The sequence below is a fragment of the Lithobates pipiens genome, unplaced genomic scaffold, assembly GCF_037356315.1.
Source record: "Lithobates pipiens isolate NorthernLeopardFrog02 unplaced genomic scaffold, aLitPip1_a1.2 Scaffold_19, whole genome shotgun sequence".
Lineage (NCBI taxonomy): Eukaryota > Metazoa > Chordata > Amphibia > Anura > Ranidae > Lithobates > Lithobates pipiens.
This window is the reverse complement of record NW_027507764.1, coordinates 402347509-402374976: the sequence shown is the minus strand read 5'-3', so window position 1 is coordinate 402374976 and position 27468 is coordinate 402347509. Positions and strand designations below refer to the sequence as shown.

General features: G+C 41.3%; 1 protein-coding gene across 2 annotated transcripts in view; it reads left to right on the top strand.

Annotated features, from left to right (window-relative positions):
• Positions 1-27468, top strand: part of CEP192 (centrosomal protein 192) — a 341693-nt gene that overhangs the window by 269338 nt on the left and 44887 nt on the right. For both annotated transcript variants that reach the window (XM_077492401.1, XM_077492400.1), the window contains exons 36-44: positions 3854-3963; positions 10816-10957; positions 18521-18675; positions 20326-20449; positions 20527-20632; positions 23365-23560; positions 24369-24448; positions 26788-26880; positions 26978-27097. In XM_077492401.1, coding sequence (XP_077348527.1) covers positions 3854-3963; positions 10816-10957; positions 18521-18675; positions 20326-20449; positions 20527-20632; positions 23365-23560; positions 24369-24448; positions 26788-26880; positions 26978-27097 — 1126 coding nt within the window. The remainder of the gene's footprint in view (positions 1-3853; positions 3964-10815; positions 10958-18520; positions 18676-20325; positions 20450-20526; positions 20633-23364; positions 23561-24368; positions 24449-26787; positions 26881-26977; positions 27098-27468) is intronic.

Here is a 27468-nt window from a genome sequence, read left to right as displayed (position 1 = left end):
ACTTACCTAGGTGGACGCCGCATCGGTCCCCCTTTGCCTCCACACTGAGAACTGAGCGATTGAACACCGCCGATCACTCGGTTTTCAGAGCTCCCTGAACAGAGAGCTATAGACGGTAAAAATAAAATAATGTGGTTGCATAAGTGTGCACACCCTCTTATAACTGGGGATGTAGCTGTGTTCAGAATTAAACAAACACCTTGTTAAATAGGAGTCAGTACACACCTGCCATCATTTAAAAAGTGCCTCTGATTAACCCCAAATAAAGTTCATCATCTGTTCTAGTAGGTGTTTCCTGACATTTTCTTCTCCTCACATTCTACAGCAAAAGTCATGGTTCACAGAGAGCTTCCAAAGCATCAGAGAGATCTCATTGTTAAAAGGAAATATGGAATATGGCTGCAATGGTTGAGTGCCATCATCCCTGCTAACTGGAAATGGAGAAATCCCTCAAGGGGTGAGACTATTACAGCACTGGTAGATTAAAGTCAGAGGTAATAAGAATTGTAAAAATTTTATTGTAAACTGTACATATACGAAACATCAAGTGAAAAATTATATATGACAACCATACATGAATGTTGGAAAGATTTGATACAGATACGTAAGGCGTTTTGCAACTCCTTCGGAGGTTTCTTCACTATACAATACATATAACTTTTCAGTGGGACCACTGTATAGTGCAGAACACAGGGTTTTCTGATCGGCCAGACATGTCTATCTCTTTGAATGTGTGCTCATACAGGTGTGGACTTGTTTTTTGAGCTTGGAAATACTGACCACCTGGCTTCCCTAACAAACTACTGACTCAGGACTGTCTTCAGTTTGGACTATGTTGGTGCAGTGATTTTCTGCACTATACAGTGGTTCTACATTCTACATTCTATGTCGATGACACCTCTGTAGGAGTCCCGAAATTCGTTCCTTGTCTGTATCCAATCTTTCCAACATTCATGTATGGTTGTCATGTATAATTTTTCACTTGATGTTTTGTACATGTACAGTTTGTAATAAAATTTGATATTTTTACATTTCTCATTACCTCTTTGAGTTTACCAGTGCCGTAATAGTCCAACCCCTTGAGGAATTAATCCATTTTAATTTTGTTAAAAGGTATTAGTCAGAAAAAGGGTACAAAGAATTTCCAAGCATTAGATATACCATGGAGCACAGTAAAGACATTCCTCAAGTGGATAAAATATGGCACAACAGTGACATTACCAAGACCTGGACATCCCTCCAAAATGAAAAGACGCAAAGAAAACTGGTCAGGGAGGCTGCCAAGAGGCCTACAGCAACACTGAATGAGCTGCAGGAATATCTGGCAAGTACTGGCTGTGTGGTACACTTGTCAACAATCTCCCGTATTCTTCATATGTCTGGACTATGGGGTAGAGTGGAAAGACTGAAGCTTTTTCTTATAAACAAAAATAGCTAAGCTTAGCTAAATTTTGCAAAAACCCATCGGAAGTCTCCCAAAAGCAATGTTTTATGGTCTGATGAAACCAAGGTTGAACTTTTTGGCCATAATTTCAAGATATGTTTGGTGCAAAAACAACTCTGAACAAACATCACCATACGTTCACCAAACCAACAGTGTAACGTGGTGGTGGCAGCATCATGCTTTGGGGATGCTTTTTTTCAGCTGGAGCAGTTGAGGTAGAGGGAATTCTGAACAGTTCCAAATGCCAATATTGGCACAAAACCTTTAGGCTTCTGCTAGAAAGCTGAACATGAAGAGGAACTTTCTTTCAGCATGACAATGACCCAAAGCATACAACAAAAGAATGGCTTCACCAGAAGATTAAAGATTTGGAATGGCCCAGCCAGAACCCAGACCTAAATCCGATTGAAAATCTGTGGGATGATCTCAAGAGGGCTGTGCAGAAGAAGAATGGGTAAATATTGCCAAGGCAAGATGTGCCATGCTGATAGACTCATACTCCAAAAGTCTAAGTATTGTAATAAAATAGTTGCTTTAACAAAGTATTAGTTTAAGGGTGTGCACACTTATGCAACCACTTTTTATTTTTACCACCCTCCACCTAAAAAAATGTCAGTTTGTCGTTCAACTGAGTTGTACAGTTTATAGGTCATATTAAAGGTGGAAAACGTTATGAAATGATTTTTGTGTCTCATTTTTTTTTTTTTTTTTTACATCACAGAAACACGACGTTTTAACTGGGGTGTGTAGACTTTTTATATCCACTGTATCTCCTAAATGCGCACCATTTTTGGAGATATTTACATTAGCAGCCAGTGACGTCACTGGTGCATGCGCACTGTGCTCTGATTGGACAGTGCCATCTATTCAGCTTTAATGTTCAGCTTTAATGTAGATGTACAGTTTTGGTGAATTGATTTGAATATCTGATCCCTATAATTTTGATGCTATATTTTTTTCCCTCTTTTTTTGATTTCCTTTTTGTTATATAATCCATTTTATATTGGCCATTTTAAAAGTAAACCATGCATTAACCACTTCAGCCCTGGAAAGATTTGCCCCCTTCCTGACCAAGCCATTTTTTGCGATATAGTACTACGTAACTTTAACTGACACCCCACTGTTTGTGTTCCCATTGACACCAAATACACAAAGCGTTTTTATATTTTTCTTAGAACGTATCCTGGAATTTCTGAGCAAGCGTTGTCCATTTCTGCTCCTTAACATAAAATACAAATAGCAGGCCATAGATGATGCATTTCTTTCCTCCAACCACGGCTTGCAGGAAAGATATGTTCTTGATTCCCCCATCAATACAGCCAATGTTGATCCCCAGGGACGCATGGAGCCGTCCCTGCTGAGTGAACATGTTTTCCTAACTGCTATAGCCGCTGCAATTGTCGCATGTAAAAATCCAACATGCTGTTTGTACCCAAGTCAGTTAATGGATCGACTGTGGTAAAATCAGCCTGCCCATAGATGGTGCTGCTAAACCTGCTAAACCTGCCAAGATTTGAACCATCTATCGCCAACTTAAGGCATGCTACTACCCTTTGTTTGAATTAACATCTGTAAACAAACACAATCCCATGTGTCTCTTTTACTGGTGCCAGCTGTCTTTGTTGAAATCCTCTTATAAATGGAGTACGGATGAATGAAAGACCCACCACCTCCATTCATAGAGCGCTTTTAAGGGATAGAGGATGGAATGGTCATGTACCATGTTTATGGTGGACAGTAGAGCGCGTGTCGAAAGGCAATGGGCTTGTGTATGTATATACACCATCAGTTTGATATGATTTTAGGTTAATTCAGAATTTGTTGACATTTGCATTTGATCTTCTAACCTACTTGAAGTAGTTTTGCTTTCCAATACACACAGGGGAAAATGCAAAACCATCTGATGTAAACAAAAGCCCATTGACAGTAGCCCTTAGATATCTCACAATTTCTCACTGTACACAAGGGGATTCGTTTGCCAATGCTTGGCTCATGAAACTTTAAGACCAGGTTCATGTATGTGGAGCCGTGGGTTTGTGCTTGGGGTCCAGTGCATGTCTGTTCAATGGTTCAGGTCCAAATTTTTGCCCGAATTCACGCTTGAACCGGACCTAAGAACGCACAGGACCCTTCTGCAAGGCGGGCCGCAGTCGCCCCGGACCTGTGTGAACCAGCCCCATTGAGAGCCAGCCACACTCGCCTCTCATGCGAATTGGATGTGGGGAACCTACATCCAATTTTCCTATGTGAACCCAGCCTTAACCATGTGGTATATCAGCTTTGTAAATTAAAATGTTTCCAAAAAATCTAAAATAATTTTTGAATATTGTGTATGCAACTGTTACTATGAAATTGTGAATGATAAATGAGTACATGTTTGTTTTTGTAATATATTTTAAATTCTCTCAGGGCAGTACTATACAAGCCAGAAGTGGCCCAAAAAGTCATTGCAGATTATTCGAAGTTAAAAAATACAAGATTTGATGAAGAGTTTCCAGGTGAACAGCTGGTCTGTGAAGGTAAAATAAAACTAATTAGTAAAATTGCAAGGTAGTATTTCAATAAAGTATTGTACATGTTACAATCATGCGTGAGTCATTTTACTAGGTTGGACAAGTGCCTCGAATGTAAATGATATTGCAAAAGGCGCCCAAACCTGTTTTTTAGCCCAGGTTCACACTGACTGCTTGGAAGTTCGGCTAAACTAGCACAATTTCATTCCCGCATGTTAGTCCTGACTTCGGGGTGATTTCAGAGACATCCTTGCAGGTTTCTGCACAGATGTCAATGGAAATCACACCACGAAATCTGCAAAAGTAATACAGAAACTAATTTTGGGAATTGGTGCGGCGGCACAAATGCAGCATCGCACTGGTTGGGGCAGTGCAATTGCCACCGATTTGGTATGTGATTTGACATATCAAATCGCATCAATGTGAACCAGTGCTTAAGCTGCTTTTTGAAGCCCAGTCAGGTTCACGTTAAGCTTTACAAATGAAGCTAAATTGGTCAAAGTATAGCTTTTTGGTTGAATTCAGTGGAGTCTGTAACTCACATTAGCTAGAGGCATTCTACTGAGTAGATTTTAGGTGCGAGTCTCTGTGGCACTGGAGGTATTACGGGTATTTGTAAGTCCAGAAAGGAAGGGGTGACCCATTACTGATGCACCTACCTTTTTTTTTTTACAGTATAAGTGAAGAATAAGTTTGGGTTATTCAAAGAAACAGATATACATAGTTCCATGCTGCAGCTTTGGTCTGATGGTGCTACTGTCCCCTGTCGGCTCGAAGCCTGAGAACTGAGTGATCACGTGACGGCTAATCACTCACTTCTCGGCCCACTCTGAACAGAAAGTGGTGACTCAATCTTTTCCTCTGGGTGAAGTTTTTATTCAAAGTCCTTTTATTTTTCTGCTTTGCATTCGACTGACACTTCTATCAAGATTCGACTTCTTATTGCTCACGCAGTTTCCACTTAGTGTATGTTTTGGGAATTGTACCCAGACCGCATCAGTTTGACCAGCCTGTAATTTTTGCGTAGGGCACTGGATCCTGTGTTCAGCACGTGGTGTACCAAGTGTAGTGGCCACAGGGTGCAATACACTGCCAGGACTTTGGTACATTCCTATGGCACCCAGATCCTGAAGATTCTTTTGGGATATGCTGACTGTAACAGGTCAAGTTTGGTCCCCTTTGGAAACATGCTGCATGGATTATGCACTATCCCTTTATGCAGTATTTAACGCAAAAAAATTCTAAGTAAATACAGAATAAAACGGTCTTAAAGAGGAAGTAAACCCTGATGGGTTTACTTCCTCTTTGATTCCCTGCAAAGGTAAAGCATAATGGACTGCTATGCATCGCATAGTAGTCCATTATGTGTCACTTACCTGACACAGGAGCCAGCGAAGTCACCGCTGTCCCCTGTAGTCAGGAGCGTCCATCTTCTCAGTGGGTCTCCATGGGTCTCGCATGCGCACGGGAGCCGACACTTGCGGCATATCGCCGCTATCTGCGGCTTACCCAGTGCACCTGCGTGCCGCATGCGCCGTAGACAACGGTGGCTGTCTTCAGGTAAATATCTCCTAAACCGTTTAGGAGATATTTCTTGGACCTACAGGTAAGCCTTAATCTAGGCTTACCTGTAGGTCAAAGTGGTTTGTAAGGGTTTACAACCACTTTAAAGTCAATTCACTAAAGGAAATACATGCATGTGTTAAAGCGGAGGTCCACCCTAAAGTCGAGCTTCCGCTCATTGGAACCCTCCCCCCCCTCCGGCGCCACAATTGCCACCTTTCAGGGGGGAGGGGGTGCAGATACCTGTACAGTACAGGTATCTGCACCCACTCCCGGCATAGATATCTGCAGAAGGTACGCCCCTTTCCGCAGAATCTACGCCCCTTTCCGAAGGTCCCCCGCTGTCTGCTGGGAAACGCACGGATTCCAGAGACAGCAGGGACCATCCTTATTGCGCAGCACGACTCGCACATGCGCAGTAGGGAACCGGGAAATGAAGCCGCAAGGCTCCACTTCCTGATTCCCATACCCAAGATGGCGGCGGCAGCACCCGAGAGACTATCGAGAGATCAGCTTCGGGTGCCTTGGTAGGGTAAGTGTCATTATTTTAAAAGTCAGCAGCTGCAGTATTTGTAGCTGCTGGCTTTTAAAAAAAAAAAAAAACGGCGGACTCCCGCTTTAACTAGGTAGTGATCCATGTGTTGAATATTTTATGTAGGAAACTTCATCTTGTTAAGGAGTCGGCATCCTTAACCCACTTCCATACCGGGCCTATTCTGGCACTACTCCTGCTAGAAAACTACTCCGAACCCCCAAAGTTTTTTTTGTTTTTTTGTTTTTTAGCAGCAGCCCTAGGGCATATAATGGTGTTTGCAACTTTTTATTTGGAAACCCCGTTTTGTTTTGTGAATAAAAAAAAAAAATAATAATAAAGTTGGCCCGATTTTTTTATTTTTTTTTTTTTTTTTTTTTTTTCCTTAAAAAAAAAAAAAAAAAAAAGTGAAATGTTAGACTGAGTAAATACCCAGGATGTCATGCTTTAAAAATTGCACACACTTATGGAATGGTGCCAAACTTCAGTATCTAAAAATCTCCACAGGGGATGCTTTAAAAATGTTTACAGGTTACCTGTTTAGAGTTAGATTAGGTCTTGAGCTAGAATTATTGCTCTTGCTCTAACGTTCATGGAGATACCTCACATATGTGGTTTGACCATCGTGTACATATGCGTTCACTTCTGCATGTGGGGGCACTTTAAAAAAAAAATTTATTTAACATTTTTTTTTTTTTTAATCTTTACACATTCCCTTTTTTTTATCACTTTTAATTCTATTACAAGGAGGAAAAAAAAGCTGATCACTGGCTTATGTGCAAGGGATGTCGGTCCAGAAGAGGCAATTCTGCCTCATCTGTGCCCACCAGTACCCCTTGCCAGTGCCACCTGCCATTGCCCATGTTGCCCACTAGTGCCACCTATCAATGCCCACCAGTGGTGCCAATCAGTGCCACCTAGCAGTGCTGCCTATCAACATAACCCATCGGTGCCCATCACTGCCGCCCATCGGTGCCCATCAGAGCAGCCTCATCAGTATACATCAATGAAGGAGAAAAATTACCTGTTTGCAAAATTTTATAACAAAATATATATATATATATATATATATATATATATATAATATATAAATATGTGTATGTATGTATATGTGTGTGTGCATGTAGAACTCGGCCCCCCGAAGGAGCTGCTGGTTTTTTTTGGGCTTACCGTTACCTCCTTGTTTGTCTCTCTGTCTAGGGATTTCTGTGGTAGATGGCCCAAAGAATGTGGAAACTGACACTGAATCTTCGTTTGGGTTATTTATTTGGAACAGAAACAGAGTCTTTCAGTAGAGGGTAGAGGGTTAGGAGTAAGTTCAGGTACTTTAGAGTGCAAATATTAAAGGAAGTCCTTATAGAAAATCCAGAGAATAAAGAACGTTTCACAACTGGATTTTACAACCCCCCGGATAGACCTCCTCTCACTAGGCCTAGCAGCCGGTAGGGTGCTTGACAAAATATCTGCCACAGACTTGTGATGTACACTTGACGTTACTGAGGGACGTAGATAAATTTAAAGCGGTATCATATATGGTGCCAGGTTCTCTCAGCCGATCCGGCGATACCATATGAGTGTAGATCCAGGTTGTGTCCTTTAACTAAACCTCCAGGCTCCTTCAGAGAAGCCAGCCTTGCGCACGGCCTTCTTCTGAAGCGTCCTCCTCTGGGGTTCTTCAGTTGCTGGGCTTCTCCCTTCAGATGAGATGGCACCGGTCCACCATTGGATCAGTAGGCCCCGAAATCCAGTCGGGCCTGTCCCTGCAGTTACGATTGCCTCGGGCCAGCTGGCCCCCGAGACTCGGAATGCATGGTTCCACGTCCCAGGCCAGGAGGGCCATGGGCTGGGTCAGGAGGACCACCAGAACTGAATAGACATAAAATCCAAGATGGAACAGGCAAATTAACTTTAGAAAAAAAACCATAGCGCCTGCTCGTCAGGAGCCATCGCTACAATAGCAACAGAATGTAAACCAACAAGCCTGAAAAAGCACATGAACAAATATTATAAATTGATTTGCAATTCAAAATACCTAGATCTTCCATTCAAACCTCACCATCGTGGGAAAGACCAAAGAGCTGTCAAAGGACGCCTGGGACAAGATTGTAGTCCTACACAAGTCTGCAATGGGTTGCAAGACAATCAGCAAGAATCCACTCTGAGAATAACGGACAGGAGAGATATACTGTATATACTATTAGAGGAGATATACTATTAGAGGTTGAATCTATAAATATCAGACTCAGCTCAAATTTAAGAGAAAAAAAAGTTAGACTGTTTTTGCAGATTTTCAAACATAACTGTAATATATTATATTCTGACCATACAGAAACAATGTCTTCCTTCAAAAAAAAATTCTTTTTAAGAACCTTTGTTCGATTTTCTAATAGTTAGTGGGGTCAAATCATGTTTGTTTTTAACCACAGTGACGGGAACATTTAGAAATAGAAAGCTTCTTGGTCAAAAGGCTTTTTCAGACAGTGTATGTGGTTCTCGTTCAGAAATTGGATTCGTTTTAAAACAATGTTAAAAGCAAGTAAAAATTTCAAACATTCTTTCATTCAGCGAACGTACAAAGATTTTTCGTATGAATATTCTCGTCTGAAAATTGATCCGTGTGGCCACGATAAGGCTTGGTACACACCTATGCAGTTTGCTTTTGATCTGTTTTGTGCAGTGGTTTTTGCTGTACGTTTTTTTTTTTTTTTTTTTTTTTTTTTTTGCGCACGTGGTTTTGCAGCGATTTTGTATTTTGCAGTTTTTATGCCTTTCTTTTGGCCAGTTTGTTGTTGGGCAGACAAAAAAAAATACAGATTGCCGCAAAAACACAGTACATACTTTTCTGTGGCTTTTCCATTGAAGTATATTGAACCAAAAAAGCACTGTTTTGCGTTAAAAAAAAGTCCTTGACCCTTTCCAAATACGCAGCAGCTGAAAAAAGCATAGATGTGAACATTAAATGAACTGTAGTGTGTTTCTGCAAAAAGCACCAAAAACATACATGTGAACCAGGCCTAAGATGTTTACTAACATAATGGGGTTAAAAAAACCTTTATAGTACATAAAGAGCAAATTTTTACTGTGCAACAGTGAAAGTAATATTTACAGTAGCAATTGTTTTTTTTAGTATTCACTTAATTTCATAATCGCTTAATTGTTGATTAATCGATTAGTAGTTTCGGGCCTACAAAAAACCTTAAGGTTTTAGAGAAGAGCGGTAAAGAAGAGTGTACCAAAATCCCTCCTGAGATGTGTGCAAACCTGGTAACTACCTACCAGAAACGTCTTAGCTCTGTGCATTCCAACAAGTGTTTCCCCACCAAGTACGAATGTTTTTTGCTTTGAGATCAAATACTTATTTTACTCAATGAACTGCAGCTCAATTTTTAACATTTGTGTCGTGTTTTTTCTGGATTTTTGGTTTCTATCATTTAATATACACACCTATGAATAAAATCATGCAAAATCTGCATGGACATGGGTTGTTCCTAGCAAACTTTTTGCAAGTGTCATATCACCCAAAGTTAGCGGCATATCGCCCATAGTTTGACTACAGGACCTGTGTCCTGTACTGTACCCCAAGATATGGAAATTATAGCCAAGTCAAATTTCCCATGTTTCTATTTTTTGATTTTTGAAGTACAAAAGGGTTATAAGCACTGTCTGTTTTTTTTTTTTTTTTGGTCACCTTTGTCCCATTGGGGAAATTTCACTTTACTTTCTGTCCTATTGCCGAAACCGTAAGTGAGAAGTGATTTACCCAAAGCAAGGAAATCCCTCGTTGTCACTAGAGTTGAAAATTTTCCTTTCAGCTGGTTCTGGAGACACCACAAAATTTGGCATTTTCTCACATTCTAAAACGGTGTACAGGACGGATACTGATAAGGCTATTCTTAATGGGGACACGGACACCAGTAAAAACCAAACGGGTTCTTATTGTTATGACTTTAGTTATATTTTAATCCTTTATTTTATCATGCTTGTAAACATCCTATTTGTAATCCCTAAGACCCCTTTCACACTGAGGCGCTTTACAGGCGCTACAGTGCTAAAAATAGCGCCTGTAAAGAGCCTCTCCTGTCTCTCCAGTGTGAAGGCCTGGAGCGGTGCGCTGGCAGGATGCTGAAGTCCTGCTAGCAGCATCTTGTGTTTACACCGCTCCTGCTTATTGAACTGAATGGGCACCGCTTTCGAACCGCCAGCAAAACGCTGCTGCATCGACTCTTTGCGGGTCATTTTAACCCTTTTTCAGCCGCTAGCGGGGTTAAAACCTCCCCGCTAGCGGCCAAAACCCCCGCAAAAATGACAGTAAAAATAGCAGCGCTTTACCGATGCCCCAGTGTGAAAGGGGTTTAATTTCTAAGTTTGTAGCTTTTTTTTCCTCCCTGAAGGGACAAAATCCATCCTGAGATGTGTGCAAACCTGGTGGCAAACTACAAGAAACGTCTGTCCTCTGTGATTGCTAACAGCGGTTTTGCTACCAAGTACGAAGTCATGATGTGAAGGGGTCAAATACTTATTTCACGAATTAAAATGCAGATCAATTGATGATTTTTTTTAAATGTGTTTTTCTGGATATTTTTGTTTTGTCTCACTGTTTAAATAAACCTACCATTAAAATTAGACTGATCATTTCTTTGTCAGTGGGCAAATGTACAAAATCAGTAGGGAATCAAATATTTTTAATCACTCGCAGCATGTTCTATTTTGTTTTTTTGTTTTTATTTTGTCTGAACACTGAATGTACGTTTTTAATTTCCCAGTCTATGATTTGCCTCAAAGACCAAATGACATCCAACTTTTCTATGGAAATATGTGCAAAGTTGTGCTGTCTGTTGTTGGATGCACAGATCTTACCATAGCCAGAACATCGGTCCAACCATCTCTAGGCACTGGCTTAGGCAGGTAAGAAATGTCCTTTTTCTTCAAAACAGTCAGGTTGTTTAATGTGATGAATAAAAAGATCTGTGAAGTGTGAGCTCACATTTTATTCCAATTGTATGTGTGAGTGTAAACAATTTCGGGAAGCTCAGGAGATATGTCAACATTTCTCTACATGGTTTACCATTGAAGGCCCCTTTTACACTCGCTGACCGATCAGGTCCACTTGTCAGTTTTTCAGCTGGACCAGATCGGACCCTCCAGCCTCCTCTATGGAGCTGCGAGTGTCAATGGAAATGTTGACACCACCTGTACTCCAGTACCTTGTATGTTTTGTCTTAATCAACAGGGTTGTGAGAACTTAGAGGAACTGCAGTCTGCTCACATAATTTGTTAAAAAAAAGAAAAAATCTTTGCCATTCTGAAGCTTCCCTCCAACTGCTTATTACCGGATTATTTTATATATACTGTGATTCTGTACTTGCCAAATGTGCTGCAGCCTCTCTCTGCTGAGTCTGGCTGCAGCCATTTTAACTGTGGGCAGCTGAAGCTGCCTGGATTTACACACACACCCCCCTCCAGCTCTGCAGCTCTCATTGGCCCTCTTATGACTCACCCACCTCCCTTCCTGGCAAACGCTCAGGAGAGAGAGAGCTGTGCAGGTCATAAGCCTAGGCTTTTTACCAGACAAACAGGAAGTGGGCTGGGTAAGGTATTTACTGGCAGAAAAAAGTTTTACTATCCAAAGTTAAAACAAGGGCAGAAGATTTAATAGATGGAAAGAGAAAAAAAATGACTGAAGGTCCACTTTAATGCTGAACAAAACTCCCAAATATATTCTACTTTTCAGCGATTCGGCAGTTACATCCCTCACTGGCTGCTGTTATCTTCCCAGGTGCTTGGTTTTCAGCCTCTTGAATGGCCAGGGAGGGATGCCATCATCCCATGCATGTGCACAGGGGTTGTCATCCTGGCATAGCCAGTGTGTAAACAAATAAGACTTTTTTGCACCATAGATCTTTAGTATCAGTTGGTTCAATTGCCTAGAGGCGATTCAGTTTGCATTGTGCACTATACAAGTATTTCATTCATTCATAAGATATCAACAACCAGCACATTAAAGGCGGTCAATAAAAAGATATTTATGGTAAGTGTGCAGCGCTTTAAATCCCAAAGGACAATCCAGGAACAAAAGTTCAATAGTAGTTCAATCTGCGATAGTCAGGCAATAGGTAGACCCGTCACTACCCCCTGACAATACCCCATGTGGCGGTCCCTCATCACAAAGGTCACTGTCATGGGAGGGATGCCTAACAGAGGCATCTAGCACAGAGTAAACAGATCAATGGGCTACACTAAAGGAATCAGGCTCAAAGGTAAGTGAAACTATATATATTTATTAAGGATAAAGACACATGTGCAAACCAAACACAGCAAACCATGAACAAGCAAGAATGCAAATAATACACAGCAACCCCAAAACCCTAACCTAACTAACTATATATACACATGGAAAGGGAACACATATATAACAAGGCAGGGATGAGAGACAAGAAGAAGAGGAGGCCAGGTGGAGGAAGCAGAAGCAAGGGGAGCCAAGGCAGGAATCAGGACAAGTCTCAGGAACCAGGTACAGGAAACAGAGTCCAGGACAGGGCAGGAAGCAGATCAGGAACAGGTTTCTGGCATCAGATCAGGCAGGGACAAGGTTTGCAGGAAGGAATTCTGAAGCACTGAGCCTCAGTGAAGGGCGGGTTTATATACTCCCAGCAATTCCACATCAGGTGCAGCTAGATCACTAGAATGTCCATTTGCTGGGAGACACCCGCTGGTGACCACCAGAACTGCAACCTTTGATGGCGAAAAACAGTGACACCAGCAGGCGATCAATGCAATAACACTGTTCCTGACAGTCACAGCTTATGCAAAGTAAACTCGGGTAAGAAGGAAGCCCATCAATCTTGTACATTTAGTGGCAGCAGACCAGATAGTGGATGCAGCAAGCCTGAATGCGACTCTCCTTGTTCAAATATTAACCTCCAGCGGGAGCGGCCCCTCTTCCACCGCTGATAACGGTGATCTCGCTGTGAATTCGCCGCAGAGACCACCATCATCATTAACAGAACTGCTAGCTCCAAAGATGGATACCTCGGTTGTGGCAGCAGCTGCTGCCGTTACCAAGATATCCATCTTCAAAGTGCTGACGTATATGTACAAAGCCCTATCATGCACTGGGGCTGGGCCCACACTGCACGAGTCAAATACTCATTTTTGTCTAGGGTTTGGAGAACGGAGCTATACTTCTCACCACAACCTGTGAAAGTCAGAAAGTGAAAAATGCCTCTTTTAAAGAACGCAAGACTTTGAGGGTAATGAAGAGGGCTGAGAGGCATTGTTAGAGGAGATCCTGGAAGATGTCTAGCCTCCAGCAATATGGTTGCCAATGTGTAGGTATGCTCATTTCTGCTGTGTGCAAAAGCCTCAAAATTGTCGCACTTGATTCTTGCCATGCCCCTTTCGGTACTAACAGACTTGCAAAGTCCAGAAAATATATTCCCCCATGCACCAACAATGAAAATAAGCAATTTATGATGATTTGAGTTAATTCTGAAAAGATTTTCACCCCAGTGAGAACCATTGCCAAACTCTTTCCAGTGGAAAAAGTTCACAAATCTCTTTTCTAGTACACCCTGCCTTTTTTAGTCCTTACTACAGTGCCTATAGAAGATGTTCTACAATTTCTATGAAGCAGAAAGCTGCAAATCTGACTAGGCCAATGAATCATTGAATGAATGAATTCATTCAATTGAATGAATCTTCCAGGATCGAACCCTGGTGGAGCACTTGCAGACTTTGCCATGTCTTGTGTTGATGTCCTAAATTTCATGAACTAGATCTCCATCATGACATGGATCCCGCTGAACCGGCAGCGATCTAAACAATTTTTGGCTGGCTTAAGGCCCCCAAAGAAATTGCTCTCCATTGTTTGGACATTATCTGAGTTTCTCTAAGCTACAGCTTTTATAAGACAGACAGGGCTGTCATTATCTTGTTATCAGTACCTTGCAAAGTACATTTTGCTTCAAGATTCACTATTGCCAGGTGAATAATACAATTCTGTTCAAAAGCTTACATTCTAAAGGATAAAACAACTCCAGCACCTTTTTACATGCTCACTCAAGAACAGTGGGTGTTTCTTGGGGTTCACAACATCAAGTCTCTGTTGCCCAGCTCTGCAAGGCCCATCACCTGGTCTTTAGCTTATACCTTTTCTAACTTCTACTGGATGAACTTCAGAGATGCTGCAGCATTCTGGTGCAAGGTTCTTACAGCAGCATTTGGGTCTGTTGACCTTTGTTATTGTTGGGGCTGTTGGCACAGTTCTGTTTGCCTTGTTGCCCATCCTTCTTATTCTTTGCTTGGGGACAACCCAAGGTCTATAAATATCCAGCCCCTTTCTTGTACTCTATTAGTATAAAAGGATTTTTGACTTGTAAATTCCATATCTTTGAGTAATGTACAGGACACACGTCCATAAGTTCTACTCTGAATTTAACACCACCTCCCTATTTTTCTTTAGCCTTTACATTGTCCCCACTTTCCTGTTTCAGGATGGCTCCCTTCCCTTGCATTGTCCTATAGAGCCACCCTTTTCTGCACTTTCATGAGATCTTATGTTGCCTACAGTACACCAACCTGCAGTCAGACTAACATGGCACACACAGATCCCTCCCACTGCTCCATTTTAACCACTTTCAGACCGGACCATTTTGCTGGTAAATGACCAGAGGTCTTTTTACACTTTGGCACTGCGCTGCATTAACTGGTAATTGCGCGGTCATGCAATGTTGTACCCAAACAAAATTTGCGTCCTTTTCTTCCCACAAATAGAGCTTTCTTTTGATGGTATTTGATTGCCTCTGCGATTTTTATTTTTTGCGATATAAACGTAAAAAGACCGCAAATTTTGAAAAAAAATGATATTTTCTACTTTTTGTTATTAGAAAAATCCAATAAACTCAATTTTAGTCATACATTTAGGCCAAAATGTATTCAGCCACATGTCTTTGGTAAAAAAAAAGTCAATAATTGTATATTTATTGGTTTGCGCAAAAGTTGTCACATCTACAAACTAAGGTACGTTTTCTGGAATTTACGCAGCTTTTAGTTTACGACTGCCTATCTCATTTCTTGAGGTGCTAAAATGGCAGGGCAGTACAAAACCCCCCCAAATGACCCCATTTTGGAAAGTAGACCCCCTAAGGAAATTGATAAGAGGCATGTTGAGCCCATTGAATATTTTATTTTTTTGCCTCAAGCGATTGAATAATGACAAAAAAATAATTTTTTTTTTTTTTTTACACAAAGTTGTCACTAAATGATATATTGCTCACACATGCTATGGGCGTATGTGAAATGACACCCCAAAATAAATTCTGCTGCTTCTCCTGAGTACGGGGATACCACATATGTGGGACTTTTTGGGAGCCTAGCCGCGTACGGGGCCCCGAAAACCAAGCACCGCCTTCAGGCTTTCTAAGGGCGTAAATTTTTGAGTTCACTTCTCACTACCTATTACAGTTTTGAAGGCCATAAAATGCCAAGATGGCACAAAACACCCACAAATGACCCCATTTTAGAAAGTAGACACCCCAAGCTATTTGCTGAGAGGCATGTTGAGTCCATGGAATATTTTATATTTTGCCACAAGTTGCGGGAAAATTACAAACTTTTTTTTTTTTTTTTTTTTTTTTTCACAAAGTTGTCACTAAATGATATATTGCTCACGCATGCCATGGGCATATGTGAAATGACACCCCAAAATAAATTCTGCTGCTTCTCCTGAGTACGGGGATACCACATATGTGGGACTTTTTGGGAGCCTAGCCGCGTACGGGGCCCCGAAAACCAAGCACCGCCTTCAGGCTTTCTAAGGGCGTTACAGTTTTGAAGGCCATAAAATGCCAAGATGGCACAAACCCCCCCCCAAATGACCCCATTTTGGAAAGTAGACACCCCTAAATTTAGGGGTACACTAGTGAGACTAGGTAATAAATGGCGGGTGCCCTGAAACTATAAAAAAATAACTAACCAACCAGCGTCACCTGTAACAGTTATATGGTGATCACTGGTGAAAGGGTTAACTAGGGGGCAATCAGGGGGATTTATGCGGTAGTATATGGGGGTCCCTGGCGCTATAAAAAGCTGCGGCGAACCTAAATACCTACCTGCCTAACTAGCGTCACCTGTGACACTAATACAGCGATCAGAAAAACGATCGCTTATTAGGCTGGGTTCACACTGGAGCGATGCGGGAACGCCACGAATGCGCGGCGGGTTCCCGCATCGCATGCCTCCCGGCGGCAGTTCACACTGCCCTATGCGAACTGCTGGGAGTGTCAGTGAAATGTTACTGACACCCCCAGATCAGTTCGCATATCGCAGTGCGATCTGCAAACTCGGATCGCATGGTGTGAACACCCATGCGATCCGATTCTGCTGCGGGCCAAAAAAAGGGTCCCGTGCGAATTTGCGGCGGGTGCGGCGAATGGCTGAACTCGAATCGCACAGAGATCGGATGTGATTTGCACTGCAGTGCGGTGCGAATCACATCCGTTCTCAAACCGCTGCAATGTGAACCCAGCCTTAGTGACACTGGCGACGGGGGGTGATCACGGGGTTAAACCTTTATTGGGGGGGTTAGGGGGGTACCTTAGAACTAAAGGGGGCTAACCCTAACTGCCCTAACAGTTATTAGTCACAAATGACACCCGCCGGGTGATCAGGGGGTTAAACCTTTATTAGGTAATAAATGGCGGGTGCCCTGAAACTATAAAAAAATAACTAACCAACCAGCGTCACCTGTAACAGTTATATGGTGATCACAGGTGAAAGGGTTAACTAGGGGGCAATCAGGGGGCTTTATGCGGTAGTATATGGGGGTCCCTGGCGCTATAAAAAGCTGCGGCGAACCTAAATACCTACCTGCCTAACTAGCGTCACCTGTGACACTAATACGGCGATCAGAAAAATGATCGCTTATTAGGCTGGGTTCACACTGGAGCGATGCGGAAACGCCGCGAATCCGCGGCGGGTTCCCGCATCGCATGCCTCCCGGCGGCAGTTCACACTGCCCTATGCGAACTGCTGGGAGTGTCAGTGAAATGTTACTGACACCCCCAGATCAGTTCGCATATCGCAGTGCGATCTGCAAACTCGGATCGCATGGTGTGAACACCCATGCGATCCGATTCTGCTGCGGACCAAAAAAAGGGTCCCGTGCGAATTTGCGGCGGGTGTGGCGGGTGCGGCGAATGGCTGAACTCGAATCGCACAGAGATCGGATGTGATTTGCACTGCAGTGCGGTGCGAATCACATTCGTTCTCATAAACCGCTGCAATGTGAACCCAGCCTTAGTGACACTGGCGACGGGGGGTGATCACGGGGTTAAACCTTTATTGGGGGGGGGTTAGGGGGGCACATTAGAACTAAAGGGGGCTAACTCTAACTGCCCTAACAGTTATTACAGTCACAAATGACACCAATGCAAAAAAAAAAAAAAAAATGACATTGGTGTCACTGTGACTGGGGGGCAGGGGTAATTGGGGGGGTGATCGGGGGGTAAAGGGGGGGTGTGAGTGTGCCTGGCATGTTCTACTGTGTGTGTAGAGTGTTGGTGCAACTCACCGATCCGCTCTCCTCCGTGTCGGAACGAAAAATACCGACACGGAGGAGAGAATACATCACTTCCTCTCCTGTGTTTACATTACAGGAGAGGAAGTGATGTCACCGGGGATTTCCATTCGTCGAGAGCGATCGCGAGGGGGTGGCCATGAATGAATGGCCGCCCCCTCATCCCGGATCGCTCTCGAAGGAATGCCGACCGCCGCAGGCACCGGGGGGGGGCCCGATCGGGCCCCCCACCCGCGGGCAGGCAGGGACTTATATATACGCCCATATGCCTGCCCGTGCCATTCTGCCGACGTATATCGTCGTGCGGCGGTCGGCAAGTGGTTAAGGGGAATTGATAAGTGGCTTTTTAGGTTCTGCCTTTGGAGTTGCTGTCAATCACTTGCCTTGGAAGAGGATCAAATGGTGTTTCCTTTACATTTTCCATACTGCCTGTGCATGTTGCTGCAGGCAGAATTTGTCACAAATGCTATGAATGCAGGGGCATGCGGAGCCCACGAACCCGGAAGAAATGCAGAGAGAACATGACTGGACACGGCTGCAGGGACTTCATTCTAGGATACATATTTCATAATGTGCTAGTATGTGATGCTTACTAGCACAATATCCTATTGTCTTGCAAGGTTTTTTTCTTTAATTTGTTTTTTTCTTTTATTTTTCAGTGGTTTACTACTGCTTTAAAGTTTGGGGAATATGTGCAGAGTAACCTATATTATGCTGTTTAAAGATTAGAAATTTGAGTGCCTTCAAATTTTCTTGGCAAACTTGTTTGCTCTTTTGTGTTTAAATCTGTAGAGTTTTTTTTTAGAATTGATGAAGCTTTAGTGTACTACTTAAACAGTCTGAAAGTATTGTAACCTGTGTAGTAAAAGTATTTCATGTTTGTCTTTATTTAGAACTGCTCAAAATACACAAAGAAGCATTAGTAACACATCTTTGGATGATCTGCCTGTCAAAGGCCCGCAAGGACCTCGTTTGTCAAATGCTAATAGATCTGAAAATACTTTGACTGTGCAACCAGAGTGTCTCCAGTTAAAACTTTCGACTAAAGGTTTGTCATGACTACATGATATATATTATGGCAGTTGTTGCTTTGTGTTGCCATAAAACATTTCATTTTTTAGATTAATGGTCATAGTGTAAGGTTGTAAAAAAAAGGAACTATCGTAAAGCATTTTATTTTTGTAATAGAATTGTGAGAGTGCACAGACTACTTGCCAGAAATAGAATTTACCGGTTCATGATTTCACCTTGTGCACAAATGTGTAATATCCCTAAAAGCCAACTCTAGTTTTTGAATCTCTCCTTAATATTGCAGCACTAACTACCTCAGAGTCCACTGTCATCCTCTTTGGAGCTTGGGTGGCAATTGATGATGTAACTCCTGCACATTGTCACAGGAGTTATATTGTCTCTAACTCCCACCTCTGAGTTGGTGTTGTACGCTGCATGGCTAATGCACTGAACAATATAGACAAAGTGAATAAATTGTTGGGGGGGAAGCTGTTTTTGTACATCTCCTACCAAAACATTTCTTCCTTGCTATTTATCTTTTTATTAGAGCTTTTGGTCTAATTTAACTACAGGGCAGGGTTTTATCTATCTCAAGATATTTGACAGGTTTAAAGCGGTAGTAAACCCGCACATTTTTTTTTTTTTTTTTTTTAAACCTGCAAAGCAAAAGGCATAATGAGCTAGTATGCACCGCATACTAGCTCATTATGAAATACTTACCTTAGAACGAGGCCCCGACATCTGGCCCGATCCACGCCGAGGGAGCTGACATGCTCCCTCGGCGTTTGTTCCGGGTATCGCGGCTCCGGCGCTGTGAGTGGCCGGAGCCGCGATATCGTCAGTCCCGCGCATGCGTGCGGGAGATTTCAGTCCGGCCGCTCGGCTGCTGCCGGATTTTGACGGCGAGAAACCCCTTGTGCACATGCGCCGCTGCAGTCAGCGGCGCATACCGAGGGGAATATCTCCTAAACCGTACAGGTTTAGGAGATATTTTTTTTACCTACAGGTAAGCCTTATTATAGGCTTTCCTGTAGATAAAAGTTAAAAATGTGGGTATACAACCACTTTAAATAGCTCCCATGTATGTATTTTAACTTTGTATTTGAGTTTTCATGGCGTTCAGATATAAAAATTGACAAGTTAAAAAGAAAAAATACAGAAAAATCAAAAGAAAAACATGTCTGTTTAACGTGAACCTTGAACCACAATGGAAGATCTACTTAGTCCATAATCCCCTACCCTGTTATCAAAACCCTGCATTATGAAAATAATGAAAAGATGAAGAAAATCATAAAAAAAAAAAAAAAGGTATATTACCTTTGGGTTTCTACCTAAGCTCCCCTAGACAAGGTGATGACCCTGGGTTTTTTGGCTGGATCTTGGAAAATTGAGAATCCCATATTCCTGGAGAAAACACTTCTGTACTGTTGTAGTGACCTCTAGTGAGAATTGGGGTCTGAGTTTTCCTCAAGATTCTTCTGTGAGCCTCAGTCACGTTAGTGATGTCTGCTTTAATGAGCAACCGTGTGTAAGAATTTACCCATTCGTGTTAAAATATTTTACCATTTTGAAGAACCACTTGCTCTTACAAAGGCAAGACTTCAATATTGCTAATAATAATTATTTTGTTGTTTTGTATGAGGTCATAACGTTCATAATGGTTTTTTTTTCTTCAATCTTCTCCCAGATGAAGTGGCTGGAACAGGTCAAGTACAGATTCACAACAACTCTTCACGATTGTTAGAGTTTGATTTATCCTGGCCAGCTCACTGGCTTACTGTAACACCACAGCATGGGAACATTGAGCCACAGTAAGCCCTGCTACCTTTAAAGTTTATTTCCTATTTCATTGTCAAAATATACATTAAACATATGTCTTCTTTTACAGGAGTCACACACTAATACTTGTAAGTCCAAATCCATCTTTATCCAAAAAAAAGACTCTGCTGCCATGGAATGGTCAGATTTATGTGCACTGTGATAATGGACAAAAGGTATAACTGTTTTACCTAAATTGTATCTAAAGCCTTGTACACACGATCGGAGAATCCAATGGAATGTGTCCTATCGGACCGTGTTGTCGGATAATCTGACTGTGTGTGGTATGCATCGGAATGTTTCTGTCGGACCCAAATTTCCAACTTGTTGGATATATTTCCCGACCAACTGGTTCAATTGGACATATTCCGATCATGTGTAGAGAATTTTGATCGGACCAAGTGCCACGCATGCTCAGATCATATTCCTACATCAAAGCTATTGGCTACTAGCCTGAATGTAGTACCATCGTAACGAAATTACGTCATCACGTTCTGAAAGATCGGATTTTTCAACAACTTAGTCCGACCATGTGTATGCAACAGTTTCGGACAAGATCCGACGGACAAAATCCGGGCAAAATCCGACGGATTTGGTTGTCGAAATCTCCGACCGTGTGTACAGGGGCTTTTACCTGTCTCATTGTATACTTGCCATAAAATTGATTTAATTATGCTGTTCATTATTTTGCAGGCATTTGAGGGTAACCTGGTTAAAATTGATGTTGTAGATTGAGTTTACACTTTTAACCTGTAAAAGGAGGCTGTTGGGGAATATTGAGGACTTCTCCGAGAGAATATTGTACTTCGCTTTATAAACATTACCCACCTTTGGAAACACTGAAGTATGCTGGTATAAACCAGAAAAAAACATGCAGCATCCAATCTGATCCAAGAGCAGCTCAGTGTTGCCGTCTGTGCATCTCTCTCCATAGTTTGTCGTAACCCATTTACTTCTGCTTCTCTTTCATGTGATTATTACATTGCATTATTAGAAATAATGCAATGTAAGCCCATTGACAGTTGTGGAGAGCTGTTTAAAATGTAGCATCTAACTGTTAATTTGAACCATTATTTAAATGCAACCTACACAGTTCCCTTTTTATTTATTGCACTTTGTCTTATTTAGGTATAGTAGGATGCAAGCCCAATGACTGGTATTTGGAGGGGAGCCATTAAAATGCTTTAGATATGGGCACTGTAACTTTGATGTCCATTTATGTCATGCTCTCTAATTGTGCCAGAAACCTTTGAGAGAAATGATGTGCTTAGAAATGCAAAAAGTCCATTGGTCCAGTTAACAAGGAGGATTTTCACCTCACTTTGGAGAGACTGCAAGGAAATTTGTACTAGTGGGACAAGGACAGTAAAAAAAAAAAGCAAAAAAAAAAACACTGTTTCTGTCCTTTTTGTTACACCTTAATTACTTAACCACTGGGCACTTAAACCCCCTTCCTAACCAGACCAATTTTCAGCTTTCTGTGCTCACAGAATGACAATTACTCAGTCATGCAACACTATAGCAATGTTGTCCCTTATTTCACACAAATAGAGCTTTCTTTTGGTGGTATTTCATCACCGCTGTTTCTTTTCTTTTTGCACTATAAATAAAAAAAAATACTGAAAATTCTGTAAAAAAATAAATAAAAAAATGTCTTTGTTTCTGTTAAAATTTAGCAAATTAGTAATTTTTCTTCATAAATTTTGGGCAAAATTTATACTGCTATATATTTTTTAAAAATAATCAAAACTGGTGTATATTTGGTCGGTGAGAAAGTTAGAGTCCACACCAATGGTGCCAATCTCTGAAAATTGATCACACCAGAAGTACTGACAGCCTATCTGATTTATTGACACCCTAACATGCCAGGAAAGTACAAATACCCACCAAATGACCCCTTTTTGGAAAGTAGATATTCCAAGGTATTTAGAAAGAGCCACGGTGAGGTTTTTGAAGTTATAATTTTTACCACAATTCTTTGCAAAATAAAGTGTTGTTCATTTTTTTTTTCACAAAATTGTCATATCAGGTTATTTCTCATACACATCATATGCATACCACAAATTACACCCCAAAACACTTTCTGCTATTACTCCCGAGTACGGTGATACCACATGTGAGACTTTTAAATAGCATGGCCACATACAGAAGCCCAACTTGCAGGGAGCACCAGCAGGCTTTCTAGGGACATACATTTCAAGTCTAATTTGACTATCTAATTACACCTTGAGGCACTGTAGTAGCATGGATGCAAACTGATGTGGCATGGATGAGCCGTGAATGTGGATAGCTGGGTATTGCAGAGTTTGGACAGATGGATGGGTAAGGCAGAGTGTTGGCAGTCTGGATGTGGCTGTAAAATGGGCACTGAGCAGCGCTGTGGCCACTAACGGCAGCCATTTACCGTGATCCTAGATGCGCCAAGTCTTCCAGACCCGGTGGTCACAGATGTTTCCAGGGGGCGCCAGAGCAATATTCTGGGAGGACATCCATGGATGCCTTCCCAGAATAAGCCGACCGTGCTGTAGCTGTCTTTCGGCTATGGTCCGGTTGGCATGTGGTTAATGTGGTTGTAAAGCCTCAAGGTTTTTCACCTTAATGCATTATATGCTTGGGAGCAAGCACGCACGGGTGCCCCCTAGGCAAAGTGGCTTTCTGTGGGGGCACCCAATAAAGAGGAGAGGCCTGGATTGCCAGCGGGACACCTCGGAAGAAGCATTGGGGCTGCTCTGTGCAAAACGATTGCATAGAACAGGTAAGTATAGGCATGTGTGTTTTTTATTTATTTTTTAAAAAGGGGTTTACCATCCTTTTAACTGTTTTTAATCTTATTACCTGCAAAGAGATGTATTTTTCTTCCGGTCTTCTAACTGCTAACGCTAACTTCTGACTTTTTTCATTGCCTCAGATTGTTAAAGTCGAAATTAATGACGACACTACAATGAGCGGGCCTAGAGAGGGAGGTCGAAAATCCCTACCAATGCTTTCGCCTCGTATGGAGACCCCTGTTCATGTAGCAAAACCTCTACCTAAAACTTCATCTGTACTTGAAATAAAGAATCCTACCCTTGTATTCCCTAAAACAGCAGCAGGTGAAAGCTCAGGTAAGTTTCAGTTATCAGATGTCCACAGGGATCACTAACAGTCTGACCCTTTGTCTTGCAGACTTCATCAATTTTATATGATAAGCAAAGCTTTTGAGATGTTCTAAACCGCCTAGCTTGTTAGCTGTTTTTGTGGGTTTCTTTTGGGGTGGGGGTTCATTTTTTTTTTTTTTTTTGTGAAATTGCAGCTTTCATACTGTATGCAATAAATGGTTTCCCTTGACTTACGACCCTGCATTATATAGATCATTGGAATTCACCCATCTGCTTTTGATCACCGGATAGGAAGCCATGTTTACTTAGTTTCCATGTTTGTATATAAGGCTGATTAACAAAAGTATTATATTGCCCACATATTATTCCTGTATGTTCCTCCTGGGTACACTGTTTTATGGCATGCTTGAAAGTACCTGCTGTTGCCTCAGATGTTTTCATTTACGGTTTTCATTTATGTTGATGTACTTCTGAAAAATCCCATGAGTGTTTGGAGCGTTTTGTTAAATTACATTATCAACGATGGAAGTACATAATTTTGTGTACAAGATCACTATATGTATTCTTTAATTTACCGAGATGTAGCATTTTTTCCTTTCTTGCTTCCAAGTACATTTTTGTTTCTGTGGCATGCTTGAAAGTACCTGCACTGTTTATTATTATTATTTTAGGTTTGCCAAGATGCCTAAAAAGCATCTTCAACTTTTTTTTTTTTCTTCACTCATTGAACTTCAGTCCTTCAGTTTTGTTTTTATTACTATTTTTTTTTTATTAAGTAGGCACTGAATAAACCTTGTTTGTTTTATTTGTTTAGAAACTTTTTTGGATATAGAAAATCCGGGTAATGAAAATTTCAAATGGCATCTCTCATCTTTTGCACCCCCCTACATAAAGGTATGTAATTGAATACAGCATAATTTTGCCATTTTTCACTTACATGTTTAAATCTGCATTTTTTTTGCCAGAATATTACTTGGAACCCCCAAACATTATATATATATATATATATATATATATATATATTTTACATAGGTTGAAAAAAGACACAAGTCCATCCAGTTCAACCTTAAAAACAACTAGAATAAAAAATAATCGTACAATCCAAATACTCGGTTTTATGCCCACAATTCATCCAGAGGAAGGAGAGAAAAACCCCAGCAGAGCATGCTCCAATTTGCTACAGCAGGGGAAAAAAAATTCCTTCCTGATCCCCCCAAGAGGCAATCGGATTTTCCCTGGATCAACTTTACCTATGTACCCAGTTATATTATGTACTTTCAGGAAAGTATCCAGGCCTTTCTTAAAGCAATCTACTGAGCTGGCCAGAACCACCTCTGGTGGGAGTCTATTCCACATTTTCACAGCTCTAACTGAAGAAACCTTTCTGTACTTGAAGATGAAATCTCTTTTCCTCTAGACGTAAAGAGTGCCCCCGTGTCCTCTGGGTTGACCATACAGAGAATAACTTAACACCAAGTTCACTATATGGACCCCTAATATATTTCAACATGTTGATCATATCCCCCTTATTCTCCTCTTCTCAAGAGTGAATACATTTAGTTCCTCTAATCTCTCCTCATAGCTGAGCTCCTCCATGCCTCTTATCAGTTTGGTTGCCCTTCTCTGCACTTTCTCCAGTTCCCCGATATCCTTTTTGAGAACTGGTGCCCAAAACTGAACTGCATACTCCAGGTGAGGTCTTACTAATGATTTGAACAGGGGCAAAATTATATCTCTCACTCTCTCTGGAGTCCATACCTCTCTTAATACAAGAAAGGACTTTGCTCGCTTTGGAAACAGCAGCTCGGTATTGCATGTTGTTGTTGAGCTTATGATCTACCAAAACCCCCAGATCCTGCTCCACTATGGAGATATATATATATATATATATATATATATATATATATATATTAAAACCGAGACCCTGGGGTAAAAAAAATATGGTGGTTTTTGCAATTTTTTTGTGTTGCACGATATTTGTTATTTCAGGTTTTTACCATCGCAGAGAATAACCAATAAGGATACAAAAACAAGTCATAAGCCATTGTAGCATAGACAAAATATCGTACAATAATACAAAAATATATCCTATCCTCTCATCTTACATTTTAAACACAATATTTTCGAAAATATTTATAACTGAGAATATACCCCTCTGTGATAGGTTAGGGGAATAATAAAATTGGGTGGAAGAGAGCCCAACCATGAGAGTGCACAGCCATTTTTAAAACCACATTTTTTTCAAGATAAAAATACAAATGAATACAATAGTTAAATTTTGGTACACTGAAACACAATCTAATGCCCAATTGTTTTGTAAAATATGAAAGATGATGTAAAAAGGTGTTGCGTCGAGTAAATGGAAACCGAATGTCCTGCTTTAAAATTGCACCACCTGTGGAATCACGACATATTACGGTACATTAAACTATCCCCCGGAAATGCTGTAAGCCATTAGCTGTGAACTAGTAACCTGTAAAGTGCTAGTGGGTACTGGTGCTAGAATTATTGCTCTCACGATCACGGTGATGCCTCACATGTTTGGTGCGATCACCGCTTATAAAGGCACGCAGGATCTAGGTGTTTGTTTGCATTTGCCAGTTACCATGGGAGGATGGGCCAATTTAAAATAAAAAATGTATTTTTTTGTTTTGTTTTTAATAATTTTTTTGTATCACCTTTATTGCTATCACTAGTGATTAACAGCATCCCTTGTGGTAGCATGGGCAGATACGGGTACTCTTTACTGAGGAATCTGGGGTCTATTAGATCTCTCCACTGGCATCAAAAACATCTGATCAAACCGAGATGGGCTTGATCAGCTGCTTTACAAGCTGGTAGCGGCTTGTTTACAACAAACCAAAACTGTAATGACAAAATTCCTGTACCTAACCCCCCCCCCCCCCCCCCCCGGTGTTTACCAGACCACAGAGGTCACAGCAATCCTAGGTTCCCTAATCGCACAGGAGAGCCAGAGATTGGTGGCCCCCTTCCATGCCCTGTAGAAGTGAGTGGGTGGCTGTAGAGCCACTCAGATCACTTCTACAGGAAAGCAAATGTCTGGCTGAAACTTTTAATACTAGGATTGGAGCTGCAGCCCTGATCCTGGTCTAACCACTTACACCTGAGGACATACTGGTAGGTCCAAAGACTAAGGTGGTTAAATACATACGATTTAAGAAAATCTGCTATTTTATTAATTTTACGATGTTACACATTTATGTTTGCTTCAGGGAGTTGACTGCAGTGATATTTATCGTGCCACCTACACAGTTTTCAGATGTTCTCACGTGTCGGGTGTGCTTGCAGCACTTGACAGATTAAAGGTAACAAAAGTCGTTTTATTTTTTTTTTATTTTTTTTCAGTCTGATTGTGGTACATGCATAACTACTTTATTTTTTTTTATTTTTATTTTTTTAAAGCTACCAGTTACTTTCTTCCCCAAAGATCAGGGCGACTATACCCAATTTTGGGACATTGAATGCCATCCAATATCAGAACCACATTTCAAGCATAAAGTGAGATTTCAAATGTGTGGAGAAGTAAGTAGAAAGAATGTTACTTTAAAACCTTTGAAGAGGGCTTAGTGTACTGTATTTCCTTTGCTATTAACAAAGGCTACTTTGCTTAAAAGTTATTTCAGTCATATAGATTATTATACTATTTAGCAGAACTAAAGCATGTATAACTATCAGCCCAATATTTCCTACAAAGTCTATGATCCAAGCAAAAATTTGGTTTGTAAAACAAAAACTACCTTTTCTGCCTGAACTGCACAGCCACCGGAACATAGTCAGGTCCTGGGTTATAATGGCACCTGTGTCTGGAAGTGCAAAAACCTATCAATTTCACCCTCAATTGTGTGAGCGCATCCTTCATTTAGCAATGAGTGATCACAGGTGCAAGGAAACTG